This window comes from Lemur catta, chromosome 21 (genome assembly GCF_020740605.2).
Source record: "Lemur catta isolate mLemCat1 chromosome 21, mLemCat1.pri, whole genome shotgun sequence".
NCBI lineage: Eukaryota > Metazoa > Chordata > Mammalia > Primates > Lemuridae > Lemur > Lemur catta.
This window is the reverse complement of record NC_059148.1, coordinates 28,421,626-28,447,747: the sequence shown is the minus strand read 5'-3', so window position 1 is coordinate 28,447,747 and position 26,122 is coordinate 28,421,626. Positions and strand designations below refer to the sequence as shown.

Sequence of the window (26,122 nt, the reverse complement as noted above, 5' to 3'; positions counted from 1 at the left end):
AAACTTAAGACTTACGTGACGTTTTGGATTTAGGGGCCCTTGGGTTTCACCCCCCTCCTCTCAGAGGGCCCTGTTGTGTATTCCCGCCGCCTCTGTCCTCGTGGGGTTTTGGAGAAGTGCGTGGGTGGGTCTTGGGGGGCAGTAACCAGTCCCAGAGCAGACTCGGACTGACGCTGCTCAGCGGGGCTGAGGAGCCGGGGTGTCCCTCTATGTGCTCGGTGACTCGCTGGTCCTTCCGGGAAGCCTGAGGCCTGAGGGGGGTGGGGAGGTGTGCTGACCTTCCCGGGGGACGTTCCTGGGCCTTGAACCCTGGGACTGTGGAGGGCCTAGGCCAGTCACTGGGGTCCTATCGAGGAATCGGGGCCCCCACGTGGCGGTCCCGGCAAGGGAGCCCCCGTCTGCCCAGGGACTAGACACCAGGGGCTTCGCAGAGGCTCCGGCAATGGCAAGGAGGCAACTGGGTCTAAACAAGATGGTTGGAAATGAGCATTTCCGGAATGATGCAAATCTTGATGCAGGTGCTAGACACGCAGGTGTCTGTGTGTGTAGAAATTCGTGGAGTGGCACAGTGACGATTTGTGCTAATGCTCTTGTGTAAGTCACATGTGATTTTTTTAAAGCAGTGTAGTCCACAAAACCCCCCCAAGTTTCCAGGCCCTGGTCTTTGCTGCTTAGCCTGTGTCAGACCTTGCCTTTATCCGTCACGTCTGGGCCAGCTGCCCCGAGTCACAGCCTCGTGACCGTGGGAAGGGCGCGGGGGTGGTGCTGCCGTGGGTCCGGCGCTCAGCCCTGTTGGAATCTCGCTTTTGCCTGACGAACGCGGCTGGGACCTTTTAAGTGGTGGTGACACGTAGCCGGGACACCGCGAAGAAGGCGTAGTGCCCGTCCTGGGTAGAAAGGCGTTTGAAACCAGAAGGGAGGAAAGAGAAGCAAGGCGGTGGCAGCAGTTGCCACGGAAACGTGGTTTTCAAAGTAGCTGCGTCACTCCCAGCCTCGCGTCGGTGCAGTTCCCAAACAGGCGTGTGTTCTGGGGGGCGCGCGGCGTGACCGCTTTGTATTCCTGCCACTGGCTCGGAGCGGAAGCTCTAAGATGCGCGAAAGTCTCGCCAGGCGGGAACGGGATGCAATTGACTGGGAGCTTTTGACAGCAAAGTCTGGTTTCACCAAAATTACGGAGAGACGCACGGGCCAGGCGGGGTGGGTTTGCAGGAGTCCCCGGCAGTTCTCGGTGGGGGGTGGAACAGCTGGTAAATGGAACATCAAGAGGCTTCTGGGACGGCACAGTGGGAGTCTGGAAGCGTCTGCTCAGGGCCGGCTGGTTGGTTCGACCACTTTGTCCTGGTGGTGGGTGGCGGGGCCGGCCAGGGTCGGGCCACGGGGTCATGTGATTGTCTCTGCCTCCACCCTGTCCCCTGCACGCACGTAACTGCATGGCTACGACCCTCCCCTCACCGTCCGTCTCTGCTCTTTCTCCTCCTGGCTCCTGGGTGGGCCCCGCGTGGGGGGCAGGCCGCAGGCTGCGAGACCCAGGCCTCAAGGTCACTGTCCCTCTGTGGGTCCCCTCCCCGAGCCCCTGGCAGCCCCTAGCTCTGGCTCGTCCCAGTTTCCAGCAGCCCCTTCCCCAGACAGGACAGCCCTCTACTCCCCACCCCCGTCCCTGTCGTCATGGCCACTTGGAATTTTAAAAAAAAAAACACAAACGTCCCTGGCTGGGATCGGGGGTGCCGAGGGGACGTCTGCTGTCCCAGGGGACAGAGTAGGAATGAGGCCGGGGGTGTCGTGCCTCCCCAAGCCCCCTCCCCGGCAGCACCCGAGGGCTCCTGGGTCCCAGCCGCCCACCTCCCCACCCAGCAGGGGCCCGCGGCGGGCGGGACCGGGAGGTGAACGTGTTGCTTTGCCGAAATGTGCTCACTGTGTATTTCTCTCTCTCCTCCGTGTCTCTCCCTCCTCTCTCTCCGTGGCCCCGGCTCCCGCCTCCCGTCCCCGTGTGTGTGTGTCTCTCTCCCAGGCCTCATGACCTGTAGGAGCCAGGCGGTGCAGGAGCATGCCAGCACCAACATGGGGCTGGAGGCCATTATTAGAAAGGCACTCATGGGTAAATATGACCATTGGGAAGAGCCCCCGCCGCTCAGTGCCAATGCTTTTAACGCTCTGAATGCCAGTGCCAGCCTGCCCGCTGCTATGCCCATAACCGCTGCTGACGGACGGAGCGACCACGCGCTCACCTCGCCAGGTCTGCAGGCCTCCCCGCCCCCGTCTGTCCCCTCCCCGGTGTCATTAATCCTCCCTCCTGCGCGTGCCTCTGACAACCTCCCTCGAGCTTTGGAGCTTGTGACTTGATTTTTGTGCCTGTTTGACCTCATTCTGGAGTTGGCTAATCGGAAGCTGGGCTGGCACCCCCGCGTGTCTGCACCCCCCGCCCCGGCCCCCACGCCCACCAGGCTGAGCACCGCTACCCGCCACCCCGCCTGCCTCCCGCGGGGCCGGCCCGGCCCGTCTGTGTCTCCGGGGAGGGACCCCAGGCTGGAGTGCGGGACCCACCCATGCAGTGTGGATTGGGGGACAGTGGTCGGGCCCGTGGGCTCTGCACCTGTGGGCCCACCATGGGCATCCGCAGCTGGTTCTCGGGCCTGGCGGGGAGGAGCCTGGTGTCTGTGTCACCCCAAGGGTCAGGAGCCAGAGGGGCCAGTCCCCACCCTGTGCTTCAGAGCAGGAGCCGAGCAAAGAGATCTGGGGCCAGGTGTCCGACTGGGACGCTGAAGCCACAAATAAGTTTCTGGGCCGTACGTGGGGCCAGGCCTGGGCTTGGGGGTCCTGGCTTGTCTGCACGGGGCCTCCGGTTTTCACGTTCAGGGTCGCAGCCCCTGGGTGGCTGGGTGGGCTGCAGGGCAGGCTGAGGGCGTGTTGTGAACCGTCAGCCCTCCCCCACCCCCCACCCCGCGAGAGGAGCCGACCTCCAGGTTCCAGGCTACGGCTGGGGCTGGCCGTCTGGTCGACCTCCTTGGCTTCCCGCCGGGGCAGGCGGGTTCACGTTCTCCCTCTGCGTGGGCCGTGGCAGGGCCTCTCCCCTCTCCCCCCCACCCCGCCGCCGCCTTTGCTGCCCCGCCGCAGGGTGGGTTGGTGCCGTCTTCAGGGTCCAACATAGCCCCTTCCCACCTTGTCCCCCTGCAGGTGGTGGCGGGAAGACCAAGGTCTCTGGCAGACCCAGCAGCCGAAAAGCCAAGTCCCCGGCCCCGGGCCTGGCGTCTGGGGACCGACCGCCCTCCGTGTCCTCGGTGCACTCGGAGGGAGACTGCAACCGCCGGACGCCGCTCACCAACCGCGTGTGGGAGGACCGGCCCTCGTCCGCAGGTGGGCGGCAGGCGGGGGCAGGGCCGGGCGCGGAGCCTCCGGGGGCCGAGCACCTGAGCACTTACTGCGTGCGGAGCTCACAGGTGCTGGCCCGGGCCTGGCCGGCTGGGGTCTGGATGCTTGGTCAGGGGTGCGGGCGGAGGGAAGGAGGGGGTGCCACTAGGGCTCCCCGGAGAGCACACAGAGGGTCCGAGAGGTGCCAGGAGGACAGCGTGCAGGGGCTGTGCACAGGGGCCGGGTCACAGAGGTTCCAGGAAAACAGACAGAAGGGACAGCGTGGGGACGGCGTGGAGGCTGCAGCTGCAGTCCAGACGCGAGGCGGCAGGGCCTCGGATGGGTGTGGAAGTGGTAGAAGCAGTTTTGAGACATTTTCTGAGACTTAGAAGGGGCTGGGCTGGCAGCGGGGCCGGGGGCCGAGGCCCCAGTGCCCGGTGTGAGGGGCAGGGGCCGGCGGGGGCTGCGCCGCTCACAGAGGCCCCGGGCCTCTCCCCGTCTCACCCGCAGGTTCCACGCCGTTCCCCTACAACCCCCTGATCATGCGGCTGCAGGCGGGTGTCATGGCCTCCCCGCCCCCGCCGGGCCTCGCCGCGGGCAGCGGCCCCCTCGCCGGCCCCCACCACGCCTGGGACGAGGAGCCCAAGCCCCTGCTCTGCTCACAGTATGAGACACTCTCTGACAGCGAGTGACTCAGAACGGGGTGGGGGGTGGCGCCAGGCCCCGGCGAGTGGCAGGAGCAGCCCGGGGAGGAGTGGGGCGGCCGCCGACTCCCCCCGCTGAGGAAGGAGCCCCTGAGTCCGCCTGCGCATCCGTCCGTCCGTCCGTCCAGAGCCGGCATCCTTGCCTGTCTAAAGCCTTAACTAAGACTCCCGCCCCGGGCTGGCCCTGTGCAGTGACCTTACTCAGGGGATGTTTACCTGGTGCTGGGGAGGGGAGGGGAGGGAGCCGGGGAGGGGGCGCAGCAGGCGTGTGGCAGCCACACGCAGGTGGCCGGGGCGGCCAGGGACCCAAAGCAGGACGACACGCACCTCCATGCCACTGCCTCCCCCTAATGCATTTGGAACCAAAGTCTAAACTGAGCTCGCAGCCCCCACACCCTCCCTCCGCCTCCCGTCCCGCTTAGCGCTCTGGACAGACGGACACACGCCCTGTCCAGCCCCCGGCGCGCTTGCTCCAGTCCCCACGGCTGCCCCAGCCCCCGAGATCGCTGGAAGCCGAGTCGGGCCAGGTGGGCAGACTGCAGGGCCGGGTGCGGCCTGGGGCGAGTGGACGCTTCGAGGAACCGGACTGTCGTTTTCACGCATCGTGGCCGCAGCGGTGGGAAGGAAAGGCAGGTGTAAATGATGTATTGGTTTACAGGGTATATTTTTGATACCTTCAATGAATTAATTCAGATGTTTTACGCAAGGAGGGACTTAACCCAGTGTTGCTGCTGTGCTCGACCTCTGCTCCCGGTCGAGGCGTGTGCAGGCTGGCAGTCGGCGACCCCATCGTTCACAGGACCAAGGGGCGAGGCCACCGGCCCACGAGCCCCTCCGCGTCCTCCCTCCCTCCCTCCCTCCTTGGGCAGAATGAATTTGACGCGTATTCTGTGGCCGCCGTCTGCGCAAGGCTGTGGTGTTCTGTCATTTACACACGTCGTTCTAATTAAAAAGCGAATTATACTCGAGCTACCAAGGTTTCTTCTCTACCTAAGGCTGGGCGGCCAGGTGGCGGGATTTGGGGGGATGACGGGAGTGTGACCCTGCAGGGCCAGGCTGTATGCCCCCGACTCACCAGGGGCTTGTCCCCTTGGTCAGTATGTACACCCTGGGTAAGGATGTCACCACGAGGGCACCGAATAGTCACACCCACAGTGGGCGTTTCGGATGTTCACACCTGTGGTGAGCACAGGTACTCACACCCATGATGTCTGAAAGGCCCACCAGTTTCTGGCCGTGAGATGATTTCGCGTCACCCCTGCGTGCTGCGATCACACTAAGGAACAGATGGACCCTCTGCTCTGACGGCTGCTTTGAGCAGAGCCGGGAGAGCGCAACCCCCGACAGCCTGGGCGGAGAAAGCCGCCCGCCCACCTCTGTGGTCTTGGTGTGCGTGTCTCAGAGCCTCGGGCCACGGTTCTTTGCCAGGGACCCTGGGCGCACTGCCCTGCCCCTCGGTGCGGGCGGTGTGAGCCGGGGACCGTCTGCACAGCGGGGCGTTCATGCTCTTCTTCCCCTTGAGTCGTGCTAAGCCTGGGGACCCCGGGGTTCTGGGGTCCAGCTTCTCCCCCGAGCCCCGTCCCTCAGCCTCCGGGCGCAGGCAGCCCGGGTCCCGCCCCTCGGCCCACCCGGAAACGGCGCCAGAGCTGCCGAGGGGCTGGGAGCAGGGCCACGGCGTCCGGCCAGGGGTCCCTGCCCTCAGGCAGTGTCTGACTTTGGCCTCTCCTCCCGCGCTGGGGAGACTGGTGCCACGGGATTTGGAGGGCGGCGGAGGCCACTGTGTCCTCGGGCCTCACTCAGCCTCACTGGTACCCTTGGGACACGCGGGGCCCGGCCTCCGGGCTGTGGCTGGTCCTGCGTGTGGCCCCTGGGCTGTGGCTGGGTCCTGCGTGGCCTCTGAGCCGTGGCCGGGTCTTCCATGTGGCCTCCGGGCCGTGGCCGGGTCCTGCGTGTGGCCCCCGGGCTGTGGCTGGGTCTTGCATGTGGCCTCCGGGCCGTGGCCGGGTCTTGCATGTGGCCTCCGGGCCGTGGCCGGGTCCTGCTTGTGGCCCCCGGGCTGTGGCCGGGTCTTCCATGTGGCCCCCGGGCTGTGGCCGGGTCCTGCGTGTGGCCCCCGGGCTGTGGCTGGGTCTTCCATGTGGCCCCCGGGCTGTGGCCGGGTCCTGCGTGTGGCCCCTGGGCTGTGGCCGGGTTCTGCGTGGCCTCGGGCTGCTCTGGGCACTCTCTGGACCTTGGTCTCTTTGCAGTGGGCCCGATGAGTGACAGGGCCAGGCCTGGCGCCCGGCTGTAGTTCCGAGGCCGGCGGGCAGGTGGCAGTGTGGGGCAGGCTCAGGGCCCGGCCGTGGGCGGGGCCTCCTTCCCCCGGGGCTCAGACCTGCCCCACCGGGAACCCGGGCGGTCAGGTGTCGGCCCCTCTCAGCTGCGGTGAGACCTGGTTTGTGTGGGGGGGACCACAGGCCTCAGCCCCCGCGGTCATCTCTGCCAGCCCCGTCTCTGTGCCTCCGAGCTGGCCCCACTTGGTAGCTCTGCGTGTCTTCTCTGACAGCCAGCGGCCCAGACCCGACACGGGGGCGTTTGTAGGGTACAGGGGGAGCTCACGGCCTCCTGCTGCCCTCAGAGGGTCCCCTCTGTTTCCCAGTCGGTCCTAAATCCCCAAAGAGGTCGTCCCGCCCCCTTGTTCCCTGTCTCCTTGGAAAACTCCTACACATGCTCCAAAACCCCGCTGGGGCATTACTTTCTCTAAGAACTCACTGTCTTGCTCCATCTCCTCTGTTCTCTGGGAATATGTTAGCGCAGCACGAGCTACACTTGTCTCAAACCAGACGGGACCCCTTGGGGGTCAGAGCTCTTGTATTTCCCTGGCTGACCCTGCTTTTGGCTCTGAACCTCCCTGGCATCTGTGTTGAGCTGAACTAGCAAGTGCTTTGTACAGGACAGTTGTTGGCAAATGTCACCATGTCTTAGGACACTGGGGAGTTGGTTAAAACGCAGATGCCTCGGTCCCCCTAGAGGGTCTGATTCTCGAAGTCCAGAGTGGGGCCTGTGAATCTGCGTTTTTGACAAGCAACCAGGTGTGACTGACACGGTGGCAGGGGCAGAGCCCAAGGCTGCAGCCGGCCCCTCACCTGGAACCTGGCACCTCCCTCCCGTCTGACCAGGAGGCCTCCAGCAAGGGCTCGGAGGCTCTGGAGGAGGAGGCCTGGTGCATGAGCCGGAAGAGTGGCCATCCCCGGGGCAGGAACGGACTTGTCCCCAAGGCAATAGGTTGGCTCAGGACAAGTAGTCCTGGGATGACACAGATAAACTGGAGCAGGCAGGGTGGCTTCCTGGAGGTGGCAGGTCTTGGGGCAGGGATAGGCTGAGAGTGGACACAGGCTGGGAGGTGAGGCCCAGCCAGGGACGCTGTGGCCCCGCGGTGGCTGGGCTGAGTGAGCGGGGCCCAGGGTCCCCGCGAAGGCGAGCAGTTGCCAGTCAGGTAATCTGCTGGTTTTCTGGAATCAGGGTGGCGTGGGCTGCCAGGTGCCGACTGGATGGTGAGGGAGACGCAGGCGGGGGGCCCAGCGTGGGACCAGGACGGGGGTGCATGGACAGCGGAGCCCCCTCGCCCTGGGGAGGGGCACCGGGCCGGGCCACTTACGGGGCGAGGGGGCCATGGGCATTGCCAGCCCGGCTAAGCCATGTGACCCCTCTGGGTCTCAGTTTGCTCGTCTGTAGAATGGGGTGATGACACTGCTATGAGGAGTGACTGGCACTAAACGCCATTTACGCCTCTCACGCAGCCGCCGTTAACTCCCCTGTGTGGAGGGAACAAAGACAGATGGGTTTATGGAGGGGGAGGGGGAACCGCAGGTGGTCTGGCCATAGTGACTCTTATTGGCGTATTTTGGGATACATCCATCAATCAGCCGGCACCTGGTGGCAGCGTTCTCTGGCCGTTCTGTCCCCGAGAGGCTGGGAGGCCGTCAGAGCGAACTCAGTCGTCATTTATGGGTCGGGCACAAAGCCGGGGTGTTTGGCTGTGGGGACACGAGCTGGGGTTGGGCCCCGAAACGCTCTCAGTGTGGCCGGGCAGAGTCAGGGCATCGTGTGCGTTGGTGCCAGGGCCGTGGTTCCTGTCACGTGTGCTTTGGGGAGGAAGACGGGACCCACGTCGAGTCCAGCGGATGTGGGTGGTGGGGGCTCCTATCTGCAGGGGGCACCGCGTGTTGGCTCTCAGGCCTGGGAACTGGGGACCTGCGGCCACATTGCAGATGCTGAAAGATGCGACGTGGCATCTCCCGACGGAAGTGCAGGCAGGCTGGGCTCCGGCCCCACCAGGCAAGGGAGACGCGTCTGCAGGGCAGAGCCAGGCCTGGCGCTCGGGGGCGCTTGCTCGCTGGGAGAGCGGATGCCGAGGTGGGGCGAGGAGGGTAACAGGTTTTGGGGGTCCCTCCCGTACTGGACGAAGGAGAGAAGAACAGAACCAGCAGGAGCAACTCGGACCCCGTGCGCATCCGGCAGTCTCGCCCGGGCTCGGGAGCGAGCACTGATCCCGGGGCCCCTCCGTGTCCGCCGGACGCATCGGTGCCGTCACTGTGTCGGGAAGCCCAGCCCAGCTTTCCCTGGAGGTGGTGAGAGACCGAGGCTGTGACAGAAACCCAAGCTGCGGAGTTGAGCTTGCACGGATGGAGGACACGGTCGCCGGTGTTTGCCCAAATCCCGTGGCTAAAGCAGGGGCGGAGGGCTCGGCGCTCCTGCAGTGGCGTTGCCGTCCTGCTCGACCACACGGAACAGCTGAGGCCTCAAGCTTCATCCTTCCGTGAAGGTAAACCTGTCCCTGACGCTGCCTCTCCTGGTGTTCGCCACCCCATGGCCTGCTCGGGGTCGTTCCCCACCGAGGCAGGCGGCCCAGCGGTTAAGAGTGTCAGGGATCTTGGGCTCAGAGCCTGGCTCTGCGTCCTACTAGCTGTGTGATTTTGGGCAAGCTACTGAACCTCTCTGTGCCTCGCATTCTCCGTTGTAGGAGATTCGGTAGTGCCCATCTCAGTGGGCAGGGATGGCATGAGCGAAACCGCACGGTCCCTGGAAGCCAGCAGGTGCCCTGAGTTAGCCATTACAGCTTCATCACTCTGGCTCATTTAACCCCCGGCCAGGCTGGGGTTTGGACCTCCGGAGGTCACTCCTCTCCTCCCCTCCCCTCAGCTGAGCTGTTCCCAGCCCCCACCAAGTCCAGCGCCCCGGGGCAAATTCGTCTGCTTTTCCAACTCATTGAGGACACTGTCCCCGGCTCCAGTGTTCTCCCCTCCTGCACTCGGGAGTCCCTCCCAGGGGCGAGAGGAGGGAAACCACCCCTAAGGTGCCCAAGGCCACCTGCTCTGCTCCAGGGACCAGTGGGGGCTGGGTGGTTGAGCTCAAATCCTGAGCACACACCAGAAAGGCAGAGGCTGGGGCCCCTCCAAGGAGCCACGCCCCATTGCCACCTCTGCATTTGTTACCACTGGCTGTTGTGTGGCCCCAAGGCTGCCTATGGGTAGGGGGTTGAGTCCCTCCCTGTCCCCTGGGAGCGGTGGGGAGGCAGGGTCTCCTGGGACATAATGGCAGTGGGAAGAACAGCAGGGGGCCCGAGTGAACCCCACCTGGGACTGTGTCACCCCTTCATCCCCTGTGGGATTGAGGGTCTCAGAAACCAAGTGGCAGTCCCTTTCGGTTTGCACATTTTATTAAGATAATCAATTTCTTAAGTTATTTGCTAATCAGAAAGCATCCCTGGAGAGAAAACGCACTGTGTGGATATATAAAAATATATCAGTCACTTTGCCCCTTTGGGCCGTGAGCTGAGTCCCACGGAGGAGCCGGAGTCCCCAGGGCCTTCCCCACCCCTGAGGGGTGGCAGGAGCCGCCACCCACGGCCGGGGGCACTGGGGTCTGCGAGGGAGGAGGGCTCAGAGGGGCATCGCCACAGCAGAGCTCCAGGGTGTTCCTGTGTGTGCCCAGCCCGTCTGGCCTGTCCCCTGCGCGGTCTTCCTCCCCCGTGTCAGGCAGGCAAGGGGGAACCCGCAGTGCTGGGGGAGGGGGTGACACGTTGTCACATAGACTCAATCTTGCACAGGTGGCTTCCACGGTGTCCCTAAGCCAACAGCTGTACTCAGACCCCGAGTCCAGATGGGGCACACACAGGTAGTAGCGACGGTTGGCTCTGATGTCCTGAAAGCCGTGCGTGGACAGTTTCGGCTGGGGCCACCCGGGGTGAGGTTCTGGATGCCAAGGACACTGGCACGGCTATGGCTCAAGGTACCTCCCAGGCCACCTCCCTCGGCCCCCACCACCCCCCCAGCCCTGGGATCAGCGTCGCCTGGGCCGGGCCTCGCGGGCACAAGCTGTGCACGTGCGAAAGGCCCGCTTTGCAAACGCTCCATGGCAGGACAGCACCCTCTCCCCTCACCCAGCCTCGGCCACCAGCCTGGACCCACGGGGGGCTGCGGTGGGCACCCCCGGCCGGACGGGGCTGTTCTCTGCTCCAAGGGCAGCCCGCGGACTCTCTTCTCTCGCTGCCCTGAGGGGGCCCTGCCTAGAGCTGCGCGTGCCCCCACAGGCGCATTCACTGGGTCCTCCACGTGGAACAGGGGCTCTCACGGCCCAGCCTGTGGGGCAGGGCAGGGGGCCAGGGACCGCCTCAGTCCCCGCTGCGGCCTCCCCGGCCCTGCCCAGGCGCCGGGCCAAGCCCATCACGCCCTCCCGGCCCGTCCACTGCCCGGGACCGGCCGCGCTAGGGCCCGGCGGGGCGCGGGAGGCCGGGCCCGGGGTCCTGGCACAGCTGCAGCTGCACGCTGGAGGTGAACCAGCGGCGGGGCCGGCCCAGGCTGCAGTGCAGGGTGGTCCGGAAGGAGCGGCACGCGTGCTTGGGGAAGATGATGGTGGTGCTGCGGAAGCGCAGGGCGCGCGGGCGCGGCTCCAGGGTCAGCTGGCTGCGGTAGTTGCGCCACGTGCAGTTGGGCGCCGCCACGATCGTCTCGCTGTAGGCTGTGACAGTGGGCACCGGCGCGTAGAAGACCTTGTCCCGGAAGTGCCGCTCCGAGGCGTACTTGACCTCGGAGTTGCAGCTGGGGAGAGGAGGAGAGGTGAGCACAGCCGGGGACGGCCCTGTCACCCACCCCCACCCTGGACTGAGACAGGCCAAGGTCGAGGACAGGGACAATGAGGAGCTGCCCCAGCAGGAAGAGGACTAACAGGACAGCTCGGTGCAACGCGGGACCCTGCCTGGATCTGAATCAGAGAGAAGAAAAAGGCCCTAAAAGGACGTTATGGGGACAACGGCTGAAATCCGGACACGGAGTGTGGATGAGACGGTGCCGCTGTGGCTCCTGACTTGTGACAGCTGTGCTGCCGTCATGGAAGAGGATGTCCCTGTTCTTAGGAAACGCACTGAACTATATGGGGGCTCGGGGGCAGAACGGCACCAGTCTCCCCTCCAACCGGGCCGAGTGTAAACAGCTAGAGAACCTGTTATGGGGCACCCAAGGGTTGCTTGGACTCTCCTCGCAACTTTTTGGTAAGTTTGAGATTGAATCAAAATAGGTTTCCCAAAAGGCCCCCTTAACATCCTAGACGAGTGACCCCCTGGTACTGCCCAGTCCCACCTGCTGGGCTCCGGGAACCCCAACTGGAGGGTCCAGGAGGGGAGACGCACCTGCCTCGTTCCCCACTGTGTCCCCACAGACGGTCAATAAACGTATGTGACGGCTGGCCCGAGCCTCATCCACCACTGCTGGGGCTCCTGCGTGTGGTTTCCATTGTAAAAACTAAGAGTGAGGGCTGTCTGGGGGGAAAAAAATAACCCCGGGACTCCATGCAGAGCTGGTGGGGGCAGCAGGGCTCGTGTGCGTGGCCGGCCCCATTTGACACAAAGTCATCTGGAAAGCCCCGTGGATGGGTGGGGGGGTGCAGGACCCCCAGACCCTGCACCCCACCTTCCCATGCAGGGAGGTTCCGGGGGGGGTCGCCTTAACCGAAATCCAGAGGTCACCTACCCCCCAGCACCGTGACTTCCTGGTGGTGTGCAGGGCTGAAGTTACAGTCCCCCAGGACCCAGCAAGTCAGTGTTCCCAACCCACTGAGGGGAAAAGGGTCCCGAGTTGCCTGTTGCTTTGGGTACAGGCACCTCACAACCTGGCAGGAGGAGGACATTTATCACTTTCCAAACCACCTGGGAAATTAGACTTAAAAAGCAGCCAGGCTGTCGGGGGAGAAGGGACAGTGGGTTGGGGGTGGAGAGGCCGGGCCGTGGGGTCACAGTCTCTTCAGTAAGATCGGTTTCATCTCTGGCTACGACACAGCTGCCCCCGCCGAGCCCACTCACCGGATTTCATGCGAGGGTTCCGGGTCCACCTTGATGCTCTCCCCAAAGCACACGGGCAGCAGCCGGGCTCTCATCTCGGGCGCCGGCGGCGTTGGGAGGAGGGAGGGCAGCTGTGGGGAGAGCCACAGACACGGGGTCAGGCAGCCCCTCGGCTACACGACGATGCCACCGCCCCCCCACATCCCAGCTCTCGCCCAGGGGACATGGTGATGGCCTCACTACAGGCCAAGGCCCTGGTGCCAGCCGCAGAGCCCTGGGCTCCTTCGTGGGACGCCCCCGCGGGCTGAAATCCCTTCTCGGCACCGCCCAAGGCTGGGGCAGCCTGCAGGGGGGTGGGGAGACCCTGTGACGTGCCTGCCCGGACAGGGACACACAGGTGGGAGCTGGCCGGCCTGCGGAGGGCTGCAGGAAGCCAGTGGGAGTAGCACACGTCCTCAGGAGGCTGGGTGGGGGCCCCTAGTGTTACCTGCCCACCCCCTCCCCGTTCTGGGCACAGCCCCACACCTTCCCGAGGACGAGGACGGGCAGGTAACTCACTCTGGGCCAGCGAGACCCCTACCCCGGTTTTCTGGCGGAGCTCAGGGAAAGCCCCCCGCAGTGGCAAAGACTGAGGGGGGTGGGGTGGAAACCCCAGCTGGAAATGAAGCAACACCACGGGGAGCTGGGGTCAAGGTCAGCGAAAGGTCAAGTCTTGCCAACATCTCAAGTGCCCGGGTCACATCATGCCCGAAGCTGTGGCTGCTCGGTTGTGAGCACCAGCAAATCCGGTTTGTGGCTTGAGACAATTTGAGCCACTCCCTGGCACTTGCAACTGGAAGATTCCTGGCAGGGCCGGAAGAGAGAAAACTGGGGCAAAGATGCCACCCACAGCCCCTCAGAGAAGCCCCTTCAGGTAGACACAAAGCACCTTCCCAAATCCATCCCCAGCTCCATGCTGGGAAGTTCTTTCTCTGGTCTGTCTCCAAATTTCTATTCCCGACAGAAACAAAGACCACCAGGACCCCTCCCCAGTTCCACGCACAGGGAGGGGCCTAAGGATGCCCAGCACCCCCTCTCCCATCTCTACCCCAAACTGATCTGAAAACACAGACGTGGGGCCTCTGGGGCCCCTCCCTCAAGCCAACACGGGGACACTTCTGCCTCCCCCTCCCCACCCTCCCCCCGAAGTGCTGTCTGTCTAGACCCCTCCCCGCCCCCACAAGCCAGGACAACCCCGTCGCTGGAGAGCCCTTCAGCAACACTAAGCCCAGGGGCGGCCCGCAGGGCCCTCACCCAGGACAGGATGAGACAGGAGGCTGTCGGCCCTGCAGGTCACCCCTTCTCCCCGTCAGACGCAGCCTGAGCCCGGCTCCGAGCCAGGACTGGAGCTGGGGGTCCTCACACTGACCCCGTCAGCCAGGCCCACCTCTGCCTTCCACGCCCATTGGGGGTCCACACTGCCCGGCCCTGTGTGGGCGGGGGACACACAGCTTATCTACCTGTGACACTCATCACCTCTGAGCCAAGGACATCACCACCCGTGCGGGATCCTTCAGACCCCCCCTCGTGCTCTGGACCAACACTCTCGATGTGGCTTCTCCACCAGCCTCAGACCCTCGGTGTCCCCAAAGGGCAGAACGTGGGACATCACGGCCAATCCAGAGTGAAAACGTGCAGCGGCAGCCCGAAGGAGCCCTTGCTGCTTAAGGCCATCGCGATGGGGATGTTTGTCCTGCGGCAGCACCTGGGGGCTGACTAGCCCGTGCTAGGACAGCAGGGGTCCCGGCCAGGCCACGCCCCACCGGCCTCTGCTGCAGCCGCAGGTGCCCCGTGAGCTCGGGGACCCGCCGAGTCCACGCAGCTCATTTACTGAGTGCCGACTGCATGCCCGGCCTGGGCTCGGTGCTGTGGTCGCCACGGCGAACAGAGCAGAGGGTCCCCGAGCTCGCTGCCAGGACCCCTCTCTCTCTCGTGTTCCCAGCTGTGGGGGGCTGTGCCCGTCTGCGCAATGAGAGCTCGAGAGGGGTCCGACCACCAGGTGATCAAGGGGGGCCTCCGGAGACGTGAGCTGAAGGGGTGCAGGGGTTAACCGTGGCCACCCAGGTCACAGGACCCACTCCTCAGGTACCTGCGGCCACCCAGGTCACAGGACCCCGCACACCTGGCCCTGGGCACGTGCACCACGCCCAGGACCCTGTTCTAAGGCCCAGACGGAGCCGCCAGCCACCCGGGGCGCTGCCATGTGCAGTGACAAGAATTGAGCCAAGTGGCAACCCCGGCCCCCCTCACGCCCACCGTGTGGCTGCAGCTCGGTCTAGAACAGGCCCCCTGTCACAGAAAGCTGTGACGTGCGCTGCCGTGAGGGGGACCATCCTGCTTTTCCGCACACAGGATCAGTTCCTGCTGTTCCAAACCCCCGGGCTGCGGTGCGGTTAGGGCAGCTCCAGGAAGGCGACACAAACCGCCAGCACCCATGCGTCACATCGGGCGACGGCACCAGGCCCCCCTCACACCAGCGTCACCGCGCCCGGGGCCGGTGGCAGCACCTCTGGGTCACAGGCGCTGATGCTGGGCCCGGGGTGGCGGAGGGACTCGTCCTCGGCTGGAACCGCCCCAAGGGGCTCCCGCGCCCTCCCCCTCACTCCCCACGTCCCCTCCCCGCAGCGCCTGTCCCTGCCCCAGGCTGTCCCTGCCACCCACAGGGCCAAGGCACCTCCCGCCGGTCTTGCCCCTGCACGCAACACCAGCTGCCTCTGCGCCGTGGCTCACGTGCCCTATCCCGTCCTTCCAGAACATCCTTCTAGCTCCTCACACGGCCGGGTGAGACCCGTGCAGGCACCAGCTCCCTGTGTCCTTGGCATCTCCATGGGGCCCCTGGAGCCTCCACTGCTGCGACCCTTTGCGTGTCTGTCACCCCCAGACCAGGAGACTCCTTAAGGCTGGCGACATGGTCACCTCTCTACCCCGAGACCTGGCATCTTACAGACCCCGCACCTGCAAAGCAGCCCCACCCCCGGGAGCCCCGAGGCCGGGCGCACCCCTGTCCTCACGTCTGGCAAAGGCCTGTGGACGAGGGTCACCAGCAGCCCCGTCCCGGCCAGTCACAGAGTCCCAGAGCAAGGGCTGAGGACCACAGGGAGAAAGGATATGAGGCTCAGAGGAGGGTCCCCAAAGCCCCCAGCAGCTGTCCTCCAGGTGTCCCCATCTCCCCCTGGCACTGACACCGAGCGAGTGGCTCAAGGAAGCAGCGGCTGCTCCTCCCTGCCTGGCTGTGACAGGCTAGATGGGAACCCCAAAGATGTCCACGTCCTGATCCCCGGGACCGTCCATGGCAAAGGGGGCTTTGCAGGTGTGATGAAGGATTCTGCGCTGGGAGGTGACCCTGGAGCATCAGGTGGCCCTGTGTGTGCGCAGGGTCCTTTCGGGAGGGAGGCAGGAGGTCAGGGTCCGAGAGAGACTGAGGCTGCGGCTGTGGCTTGGAAGAGCAGGGAGGGGCCGCAGGCCAAGGAGCACAGACCCCTCTAGAAGCTGGAGAAGGCAAGGGACAGGGTGTCTGAGCTTCCAGAAGGAGCCAGCCCCGCCAGCGCTTTGATCTTAGGACTTCCGACCCCCGCGGCTGTAAGACGACAAATCCGAGTTGTCTAAGCTGCTCTGTGTTTGGAGGTGTGTGTTCCGGCAGCCACAAGACACAAAACCGTGGGGCTTGGGATGAAGGACCTGGGTCCCTCCCTGGGCCACCCCTTCCTGGGGTGGGGGCGACAGGAGCACCCACCTCCCAGGCTTCAGCGGAGCCCAGTGGGCCAAGGCGGGAGGCGCCAGCACGCGGTGGGGCCGTCTGCAGCCGGCTTGAGGGTCCCGGGATGGGGGGGGGGGTCCTCCCTGGACAGAGGTGTCATTCACACCCTCCAAACCTTAGACAACACTTCTACCTTCCAGAAGCAAGCAGGCCTCATTTCGGGACACAAACTTAAAAAAAAAAAGGCAGTGACAAGAATGAGACACACACAGCATCTTCCACGGCTCACGGTTAAGTCACCGCCACCCCCCAGCCACAAGCTCCGTGACTTTGCGTTCACAGAAAGGATGCGCTCTCCCCAGAGGACAGTATCCCGGACGCACACGCGTGTTTGCTGAGCAGCTACGGGGCCCTGGGCCCTGCGGGGCGGGGAGAGGCGCAGCCCCTCCCAGAGCTGTCCCTCGAGAGGGGCTGATGTGTCACATGGGAGAGGGGAGGGGCTGCTGCTGTTGGGGGGGACAAGGACGGGGTGCTGGGGCTTTTGGAGGCCTTCATCTGTCCCAGCAGGAGGGAGGGGAGAGGGGACACGGGCCACCTGCTGCGGGCTGTGACCACCCTCACCCTCCCTGGGGGGCCCTGCGAGGCAGAGCCGGCATCCCTGCCGGGCCCACCGGGAATAAAGCAACAGCCAAAGCCAGGACCCCAGGGGCTGACATTATGCCGGGTCCCGCTCCCGCCCGCTGCCCGGGGGCAGACAAGGCCCCATGCACAGGCCGGGCGGCGTCTTCCTAGGGGCCCCCCTGGAAAAACATCCCAAATCCGCCCGAGCTGGACGCGCCGCACGAGAGACGCAAACCCAGACGCGGGCCGGCGTCCAGCGGGCCTGGATGGCGAGATAGCGACGCAAGTCCCCGCCAAGGCCCGAGGACGCTCGCCGGGGCTCCAGGGACAGACGCGCCAAGGGAGCCGGTGGCAGCCCCGGGGCCATCCGGAAGCTCGGAGCTTGGCCTTCCTGGTGCGGGTTATTCGAACACAAGATGGTAGCGCGGCCCAGGGGCCAGCGGGACGGCGGGCAGGGGAGGAGCCTCTCGCGGCCAGGAAGGCGGCCACGGCCCTGGAAGGACTTTCCAGCCACGAGGGAACGAGACACTCCTTAAAGACAGGGTCACCGACCCCTGGGGCGACTAGGGCAGGGGAGGGCCGGAGGGGGGGCTCGGGCACACCAGAGGACCTGCTGCTGCCACCTGCTCTGGTCACTTGGCCACCTGGAGCCCAGGAAGCCCCCACACAGGCCCGCTGCCCCACCCCCACCCAGCAGTCAGCCCCAGCTCGCCCCAAGTTCCGGACTCTTGCTCCGATCTAAAGAGACTGCGCTGAGACCCGCGGCTGCCAGCTCGCTGTGGTGCCAGGGCGAGGCCCACGCCTGGGGCCGAGGCTGGCGGTTTCCCAGGGGGACTCAGCTTCCCCTCGAGGCTCTGGGTTGCAGGGACAGGAAAGAATAAGTCCCAAGTGCACAGCAGCTGAGCACTGCAGGCTGCCCGTCTCCTGGTGCCACCCTGCCCTGCCCCCTGGGAGGGACGACACAGTCGGTCCGGACTCCAGGCCCCCAGCTCCTTCCGGGGCCAGTGCCAGCCCGTGGTGGCCTGGGTGGGCAGGGGGGTGGGGGCCCAGGCCGAGCCGTCCGAGGGCGCCCTCTGCCCGCCAGCCCCACCCCCCGTCGCCTCGCCCAGTGATTCATGGGCCTTCCCCGGGAGCCGCCGGCCGAGGACAAACACGCGGTGGCTGGCGGCGAGAGCCCACACGGGCGCTGGAGGCTGGCCCGCTTCCTGGCTGCAGGACTGGCTGCCGCCCACGGGCCGACGAAGCAAGATAACTGCTCTGTTGTAGGGAGCGCGGTGCCACGCAGTGACCCGGCCTGGCTGGGCAGGGACACACAGGCAGGCACGGCGGCATCCGTGCACAGTCTGGGTGACACGGGGCCGCCCACAGCTGCCGAGGCCACGCCCCAGCCCACGGAACCACGCACTCTCTTTCAGCCAGGGACCAGCGAGCACCCACCAATGGGGGAGTGGGTGGCAGGAGGGGGTCCAGGGCCCCCTGCTGCTGCCCCCAGGGAAGAGAGAGACAGCCAGGGAGACCCCACACTGGCAGGGGCCAGGCGTCCTCACCCGAGCCCCAGGGAGCCTTTGCAATGGCTACAAATGGCCTTTTTCTCAGGGCACTGACTTCCCTGCCCAGGGAGGGCTGCTGCCGCTCTGGGACCCGATTGCGTCCGGCACACTTGGAACCCGAGACCACAGGTTCACGCTGGGCTAAGGTCGATCTGGACCGTGCCCCATGAGGAAAGTGAACTAAGAAGGGGACATTTAAACACCAGGAAGTCCCACCCTTCTTATGAAAGGCCACGGCTGTTGGCTGCAAATCCCTGGGCAGGGGCGAGGGGGTCTCTCTAGCTGCCATCCCACAACGCGGCACAGCGGGGTGCTGAACACAGCCTGTGCGGGGGGCACCCAGGGGCCCCCACACGGACCAGGCCGCTCCCTGGGGAGCCAGGAAGCATGAGGGACACAGCACGGGCCCCACAGGCCCAGGATCCAACATGCAAAGCAGTGAAACCAGGCACTAAACGAACGCCACAGCGCGACCTCGGGTGGGGGTCCCTCCCCGCGGCCGGCAGGCCAGCTGGGTTCACGGGAGCAGCACTGCCACAGGCTTGCGTCCCCCTCAAAGATACGTCCGCGTCCTGACCCCCGGTCCCTGTGAGCGCGGTCTTGCTGGGAAAGAGGGTCTTTGCAGATGTGAGCAAGGTAAGATGAGGTCACCCTGGATTAGGGCATGGACTGGGGACGCCGACTGGTGTCCTTAGAAGAGGGAAATTTGGACGTGGGGACGCACACAGAGGGAGGGGGACGGTGCTGTGACGGGGCAGAGGCTGGAGCGGTGCCTCTACGAGCCGAGGAGCACCGAGGCCGCGGGCACCAGCAGCGGCTGGCAGAGACGGGGACAGAGCCTGGAGCCTGCACGGGGAGGGCCCGCTGACACCTTGAGTTCAGACTTCTTGGCCTCGAGAACTGTGAGAAAATGAATTCCTGTTGTTTCGAGCCCACGAAGTCTGTGTCACTTTGTCACAGCAGCCCTGGGACACAGCACAGGCACCTGCACAGCTCTGCCAGCCAGTAACGGCTGCGGGGGCTGCACCCCCAGGCAAGGGACTCGCCCTGTGGGGACTGAAGGGCTGGGGCAGTGTCTCCCACGTCCCCTGGCGACTCAGAACTCTGGCCGTTCCCGACACACAGTTCACAGTGACCAGGCGGCTTCCGGGAAAGTGACCTGCGTTACGTACACAAAGAATAAGCTGCCCCGATCCTGCTCTCGCCAAGGCCTGACCCACTGCAAGGGGCACAGATGTCCCCCCCCGTGTGTTTCCTGCACCCTGAGATCCAGACACCACGTAAGGAGGCGCTGGCGGTCCGAGCACAGTCCCCGGCCGCGAGGCCCGGAGCACCGAGGGGCAATGGGACGGACCACGCCTGCCCCAGGGGGGAGTCACTGCGGGTCCATCTGGCGGCGTCTTTCCCACGAAGGTGGCTCCTGTGCCCTCGTCTCGGGGCACCTGGAAGGCCACAGGCCTGTTGTCTCCTGCTCCCACTGCACCGACAGATAAAGCTGAAGTCTGGAGAGGGTGAGCCTGCCCGGTGACCTGGGCTGTCGGAGACGTCCCCACTCCTGCTGCAGGCCACTGCACCGGGCAGGAGGTGCCCCCCCTTCCGGCTTTCCCGCCCCTCCCTGCTCGCAGCCTCCCTCCCTGCGAACTGGCTCCGCCCACCTGGGCGGGACACCCGGCCCTCCCCCACCTGGGCGCTCAGACACCTTCCGAGCCTCCCGGGGGCCACGGGGGCTGGTCCCCGTTTCCTCGGCCTGTCCGTCCACCCCTCTGCCCACCCGTTTATGAATCTGTCCGTCTCTCCATTCATCCATCCGTCTACCCGTCCGTCCACCCGTCCCTCCCAAGCCCGGGCACGACCTCCCCAGCTTCCTTCACTCTCCTCACACTCACTTTCACCGTCGCAGACCAGAAACAGAGATGAGAAAATCCAGGAGTCCCAAGGGTGACAGCCAAGGTCCTCAGAGGTGGCTGTGACCATGGGTGGGCTCCAAGAACCAGACAGACCCCCTGGGAGATTTGCAAGGATGGGCCAAGACACCCCACGCCCACCACCGGCTCCACTGAGAGCCCGGCCCACGGGGGCTCCTCCCGGAACGTGGGTGGAGGGAAGCAGCCCTCGTCCTCAGCAAGTCCTCAGAGTGGTGCTCAGACACGCACGCGACGGACCCTGACCAGGGAGACCGGACGGGGCACGGGGCCCTGAGGGTGACAGAGCTCAGGCCATCCCTCTCTGCATCTGAGTGGTGGCAACAGTCCATCCCTGCCATCGTTCCATCACTCCATGGCTCCGTCCCCTGCCGCAGGGGGCTGTTCACTTAGACACACCCCCAGAACCCCAGAGAACACAACATACGATACCAAATGCCACTTGTGGGCTCCCTGAGGGCAGTGAGCTAGGACAGGGCCAGCTCCCCATCCTAATGCGGGCAGACACATCCCTGCAGCCTCGACGCCCACCCCCGACGCCCGCAGCTCCGCAGGGCAGGGCGGGAGGAGGGGACACTGGGTGTTCACTCAGTCTGCAAGGACGGTCGGGCCTGGGGGCCCAAAGGTGGCAGAGATGGCGTCTGTCTTGCTCACGGCTGTACCCTTTGCCAGCCTGGCTTTAAACATGTGTGGGACCAATGCAGCCGACAGACAACCGCCACCCCGCCCGGCCCCCACCTGGCCCGGTGGCCAGCCCCATGCCATCCTGAGCTCCTGCAGGGGCAGGGCGGCCCTCCCGGACACAGGCCCCACCCAGATGCGACAGGCCACTTCCCGCGTCCCTTACGGGCACCCTTCTCAGTCAAGCCTCTCATTTGGGTTTCTAATTTAGCAAGTATAGGAGCTCACCAGGCCTTTTCTAAAACAAAAATAAAACAGGCACAAGTACATTTTAAAAGAGCAAAGGGAATTTCAATTTCTAGCCTCAGCTTAGCCAGGAAGTCCCTGACCTGGCCTCTGGCAGCGTCCCCCACCTCCCACCCCCAGCTGCCCTGGCCTCCCCGGGGGCTCCCGGAGCCCACCCACTCCCTTCCTGCCCCAGGACCTCCGCACGGCTGTCCTCTCGCACTGAGACACACTGCGGCCCCAGGACCACGGAGTCCACTCCCCGATGTTTCCAGCTTTCTGTTAAACATCACGTCCCGTCCGCCCTGGCTGCAGTAGCTCCACCTGTTACCCTCCCAACCACCTGATGCTGCTTCAATCACGTATTTAAACCCAGGTTTCAGCTGGGAACTGTCTCTCCCCCACTAGAACGCCAGTTCCACAAAGGCAGGGACCTTGAACGTCTTGTTCACCGCTGTGTCCCCCACAGCCCTAAACAGAGTACAGCACACAGTAGGTGCTCAATAAATACTGGTGGGACCACTGACTGACTCCCGTATCTTCATTTGGTTTGGGAGCCACCAGACATGTTCCCACCTGCACTCCAGCAAGAAAACCCACAGTGGGGGCGGTGGACGGCTGGTCTCCGACGCCTCTCACGTCTTGGGGCGCAATCTCGCCGCCAGCCCCTGCCCAGACACCTGCGTCCCCGGGCACTGTCCAGAAGCCAAGCCCAGCTTATTAGAACACAGTGGGGGGACCGTTTGATGACGCAAAGCATGAGTGGACTTAACATGCATGTCCAGCGCTATAAAGAGGGTGACAGGGTGGTGAGGACCTCAGTGGTTAGTGTTTGGGGGCAGGACTGGAGCCCGCCCCACTAGCGGAGGCCCATGCCACCAACTCTGATCAGCAGGGCAGTGCCAGTCACAGGGCGTCAGGACAGATACCCACCCCGTGCGGTGCAGGCTGAGACCCAGACCCACACGGCCCCCAGCCCCTTCCCTGGGCATTTGAAACCACCAGCCCAAGATGCAGGGTACGGGGGGGACAGCTGTGTCTCTCTCTCCCGGAAAGGGCTGTCTCAGGGAGCCACTGCCAGAGGAGCAGGGGGCTGTTAAACACCAGGTTGGCAAAGTTTAGCAAAGTGAACGGGGGAAGGGGGGGTCCCCGCCTGCTGGGTAATGGGGCAGGTGGGCGTGGCCGCAGTCGCAGGCCCTGAAGCTGAGAAGAGGTTGCCCTTGGCAACCACTTCCTCTCTTTTTATTAAAAGCAGCACCTCTCACCAGTAGGTACACAGACATTTTGTTTTTCAATTAAAGAAAAAAACCACCATAGGTAGTTAATTAGCTATACAGTGAAATGTAGGACAATATAAAGTTCAAGGCCAGATTCCCCATGTTCTAGCCCAGCACAACCAACCACTTACTGGCTGGGCAACTTTGGGCAAGTCCATAAACGTCTCTGTGCCTCAGCTTCCCTCCTCTGGAAAACAGGGACAGCAGGAGCATATACTTCACAGGAATACTGTGAAAATTAAATGAGTTGATGCAAATAAAGGGCTGGGGGCTAGTTAAGGGCCATCTGAATGCCAGGTTATCACTCCCTGCGGGAAACAGCCCCAGGCTTTGCTTTCAAGCCAAGTTGAAAGCCAGGGCACGACAGCTCCATACCTGGCATCTATTAGTTAGCAGGAAGGGGAAAAATAAAGTCAAACAGGACAGCCAAGACAAGTACTCCAGGCATGCCATTCCCGTGGCGGCCGCTGGCTGGCCTGGACGGGAGAGGAAACATCCAGAAACGCCTCTTTAAGGAGGCTTCTGGGTCAGGGAAGGAATCTAAGCGCAGGCTGGTTCCCTGTCCCTTTTCCCTGAGCCCCACCGTGCAAGACACCACAGGGATTTATTCCCAACATGTGCAGCCCAAACACGCAACTGTGCCAAGTCCCAGGCACCCTTGCAGGAAGGCTGGCCCATTCAGACAGCAAGATCAGGTTCACTGCAGACAGCCTTGGTCACCTCCATCCACTCCTGGAAGTCCCCAGTGCCTCTTCCAGCCCAAGCCCCAAAAAGAGACCGAAGTTCAAATCCAGTGTATGATTTGGTTTAAGACAGTGCTCCCCGAACTCTGCTGCATATTGGAATTAACCCGGGAGACTTGAAACATCCTGATGCCCAAGTTGAACCCTTTATCCATTCCATGAGACCATCAGGGGTCGGGCATGGGTAGTTTCATGATTCCACAAGTGATTCCAATGGGCAGCCAAGTTGGGGACCCACTGGACTAAGAAACGGGGGAGGCACCAGTGAAATTCGTGTCATGAGGCTCGAGGCAGGGGAAGAACCGTTCGTTCCTTTCTGCTGCGTGGAGGAGGATTTTCAGGGGGGGAGGCATGTTTTGCCCTGTGAGGTGCCAGGAGGCACCCCGGGGGCCCCAGGAGAGTGGCGTCGAGCCAGCACGCACCCGCGCACACACCCCGGCAGAAAAGATGTTAAGGCGAGCAGCCAGCAGGCCAGGGCGCAGGCAGGAATGGGGAAATGCCACAGGGATTGCTAGAACCTCCACTCATTTCAACTTGTCATTTCCTCAAGTCATGGGGCGCCCACTGTGCCCACGCTGCCCCCCTGCCCGCCAGCCTCAGCCCAGGCGCCGAGCTGCCTCCCTCCGCGGGTCCAGTCCACCCCTACCCTGCGCTAAGTCTGGCAGGAGACAAAACTCCTGAGTTTCCCGACCTGGGGTTCCAGCCTCCCCCCGCCCGCCCGCCGCAGCTCCACGTCAACATCCCTTAATATCCTGGGAAGCAAGGGTTCCTGTCTGGGCTTGGTTTTAAAAAAAGAAAGAAAGAAAGAAAAAGGCTTTCACGTTGGCAGCTCCGAGGCAGTAAACAGGGAACCAAGTCAGGAACAGCAAAGGGACCTGGGCACAGATGTCTGCAACATGCCTGGACCTCTGGGCTCAAGCCCACGTAGGGAGCAGCTAACTTCTTTGGGAATTTCGGACACTGTGTTTTATCCCTGCCCGGCTAGGCCCCCTTTACTGCTGACAATAAGAAGGGTCCCTCTGGAGAGAGGCCCACCGCGGGGGAAAGGTCTGCAGATCCCGGGGTCAGGCTGGACCACCCCCACCTACACACCCTGGTCCCCACCTGAGGAGCGTGGCTGTCGCTGGGCCACCTCCGTGGCTGCGGGGGTGGGAGGGGAGGAAGCCAGTCCGGGCGTCTGCAGTGGCGCGTCTGGGGGCGCGGCGGGCACAGCCTCCCCGGCCCACCCGCCGCCCGGCCCCCGTCTCCGCGCAGGGACGCGTCCTTACCGCTCTGGCCTCGCTGGGTCCCAGGGGCTCCGAGGAGGCGCCGGCGCCCCCCGCGCGCGCGTCCAGGATGCCAGGCGCCAGCGAGTAGAAGGGCGGGCTGGGGCTGGGGCTGGGGGGCAGCCCGGAGTCGGGGCTGTCCAGCAAGCCCTCCCGGCCCTGCTCCTTGGGGCCGTCCTCCATGCCCTGCAGATGCAGGTGGCCCACCATGTCTGGGGGGCGCGGGGCGCGGGCCCCCGGCTGCTCGGCGGCCTCCTCCACCGCGCTCCGGGCCGGGGCAGGCGGCGGCGGGGCGAGGGCTGCGCGCCCGGAGACCTGCGGGCGGAGCGAGGGGCGGCGGTCAGGCCGGGCGCCCCGCGTCCCCCGCGTCCCCCGCGTCCCGCTCCCCGCCGCCCGCCGGCCCGGCCTCGCCTGCGCCGCGCTCCGCTCCCGCCGGCCCGGCCCTCTCGCACCTCCCCGGCCCGCGCCGCCTTTTCTAGGCGCCTCCTCCCTCCCCGGCCCCTCCCCGCCGGCCCGCGCCTCCGCCGGGGCCTCCCGCGCCGCCGGGCTGGGCACCCCCCGCCGCGCAGCCAGGGTGCTGGGGGGTCCCCGGTCATCCCAAATCAGAATACTTCGCATGGCGATTGCAAGTTTTCTCTAATCCCATGTGAGTCCCAATAAAAGCATCTACAGAAATTTGTCTATTTGGAAGTTTTAATTTTATCTGCAACTTACAATTGAGGGAGCAAAACAAGATGTTTAAGTGCCCAGGAGGCTTCCAGACCCGTCCCCTGGGTCCTCTCCTTCCCACCTGGCCCCCTTGTTTATGTCCTAAAGTGGCCACCGCGCCCTGGGGCCGCTGCCTGGGTTACCTGTGCACCTAAGGCCAGCTCACGGCCCCCTCGGGGTGGAAAGCCCTGGGGAAATCAGAGACACCCGGGCACCTGGCTGTTCCCGCAGCGTTTTCCAGGCAGCTTCTTGCTTACCGACTAGCGTCTTACCCACCTTTCCCCTTTTCCTTCCTCCGGAGAGGGAGAAGGGCGCATGCTTCCCTTTCTTCCTGCTTTCCGATGGGCTGACTGGCAAGGGGAGCTTGCCATTCCAGCTCCCACCCACCCAGACGCCCCCCACCCATGCCCAGAGACCCACCCATCCATGCCCTTCAGGACAATGAGGGAGAGGCTAAGACTACACCCAGAGAGCCGAGGACGGGGAGGGTGCGCAAGTGTGGACGGATACCCTGGCTCCATTGCCCGCTTGTCTGCCCAGAGGAGGCCCAAGACCTGGGGCCAGGAAGGGGAGTGTCAAAGTCTGTTCTTCCGACACCCCAAACTGAGGGCAGCACCTTGAATGAAGCATGTTCATTCGGTCAAGTTTGATCAAGCCCCCATGGCGCACCCAGCCCTGGCTACACCTGGGAATGAGCATTCCTGAGACAGCCCCGCCCTGGGGGGCAGGAGCCAGCACACACACGAGGAACTTAACAAGGTGCTGAATCGAGAATAATCCACTAAAGGGTGCTCGGGGAAGGCCTTCTCCCAGGACGTGGTTTTTAAAGATTCCACCTGAACAGCCCAACAGCAAACATTAGCATCCCAGGTGCATTAGCATCCCAGGTGCCCTCAAGGAAGCTTGACAGAGGGCGGGGCAGCTTCCTGAGCTCCCACGGAGCCAAAGGTGTGACCCCCATGCCCAGGTGAGTCTACAACCTATTTCCTCCTTACCCAGGAAAGAACAAGAGAAAGCTGCTGCCAGAACTG

The 26,122-nt window shown here is 64.3% G+C and overlaps 2 protein-coding genes across 16 annotated transcripts in view; one reads left to right on the top strand and one right to left on the bottom strand.

Annotated features, from left to right (window-relative positions):
- NCOR2 (nuclear receptor corepressor 2) overlaps window positions 1–5,017 on the top strand; it is a 187,252-nt gene extending 182,235 nt beyond the window's left edge. For 8 of the 15 annotated variants that reach the window (XM_045535005.1, XM_045535010.1, XM_045535007.1 and 5 more), the window contains 3 exons: window positions 2,009–2,233; window positions 3,172–3,351; window positions 3,856–5,017. In XM_045535005.1, coding sequence (XP_045390961.1) covers window positions 2,009–2,233; window positions 3,172–3,351; window positions 3,856–4,037 — 587 coding nt within the window. In that variant the 3' untranslated portion in view covers window positions 4,038–5,017. The remainder of the gene's footprint in view (window positions 1–2,008; window positions 2,234–3,171; window positions 3,352–3,855) is intronic. The other 7 variants (XM_045535015.1, XM_045535014.1, XM_045535013.1 and 4 more) reach the window with 2 other exon arrangements.
- Window positions 5,018–9,735: 4,718 nt separating this feature from the next.
- On the bottom strand, window positions 9,736–24,627 carry RFLNA (refilin A). The gene is made up of 3 exons (XM_045535000.1): window positions 24,387–24,627; window positions 12,385–12,494; window positions 9,736–11,128 (listed from the first exon to the last, which is right to left on the bottom strand). Exons 1-3 carry the CDS (start codon window positions 24,591–24,593, stop codon window positions 10,795–10,797), a joined length of 651 nt encoding a protein of 216 aa, XP_045390956.1. The 5' UTR covers window positions 24,594–24,627; the 3' UTR covers window positions 9,736–10,794.
- Between the last annotated feature and the right edge of the window lie 1,495 nt (window positions 24,628–26,122).

What these genes read in the sequence shown, in the direction of transcription:
- RFLNA (XM_045535000.1), bottom strand. Translation starts at nt 24,593, where the DNA reads ATGGTGGGCCACCTGCATCTGCAGGGCATGGAGGACGGCCCCAAGGAG. An exon ending in GACCCAGCGAGGCCAGAGCG is followed by an intron (nt 12,495 to 24,386) that starts GTAAGGACGCGT and finishes CTCTCCCCACAG; the next exon opens with CTGCCCTCCCTCCTCCCAAC. An exon ending in GAACCCTCGCATGAAATCCG is followed by an intron (nt 11,129 to 12,384) that starts GTGAGTGGGCTC and finishes TCCTCTCCCCAG; the next exon opens with CTGCAACTCCGAGGTCAAGT.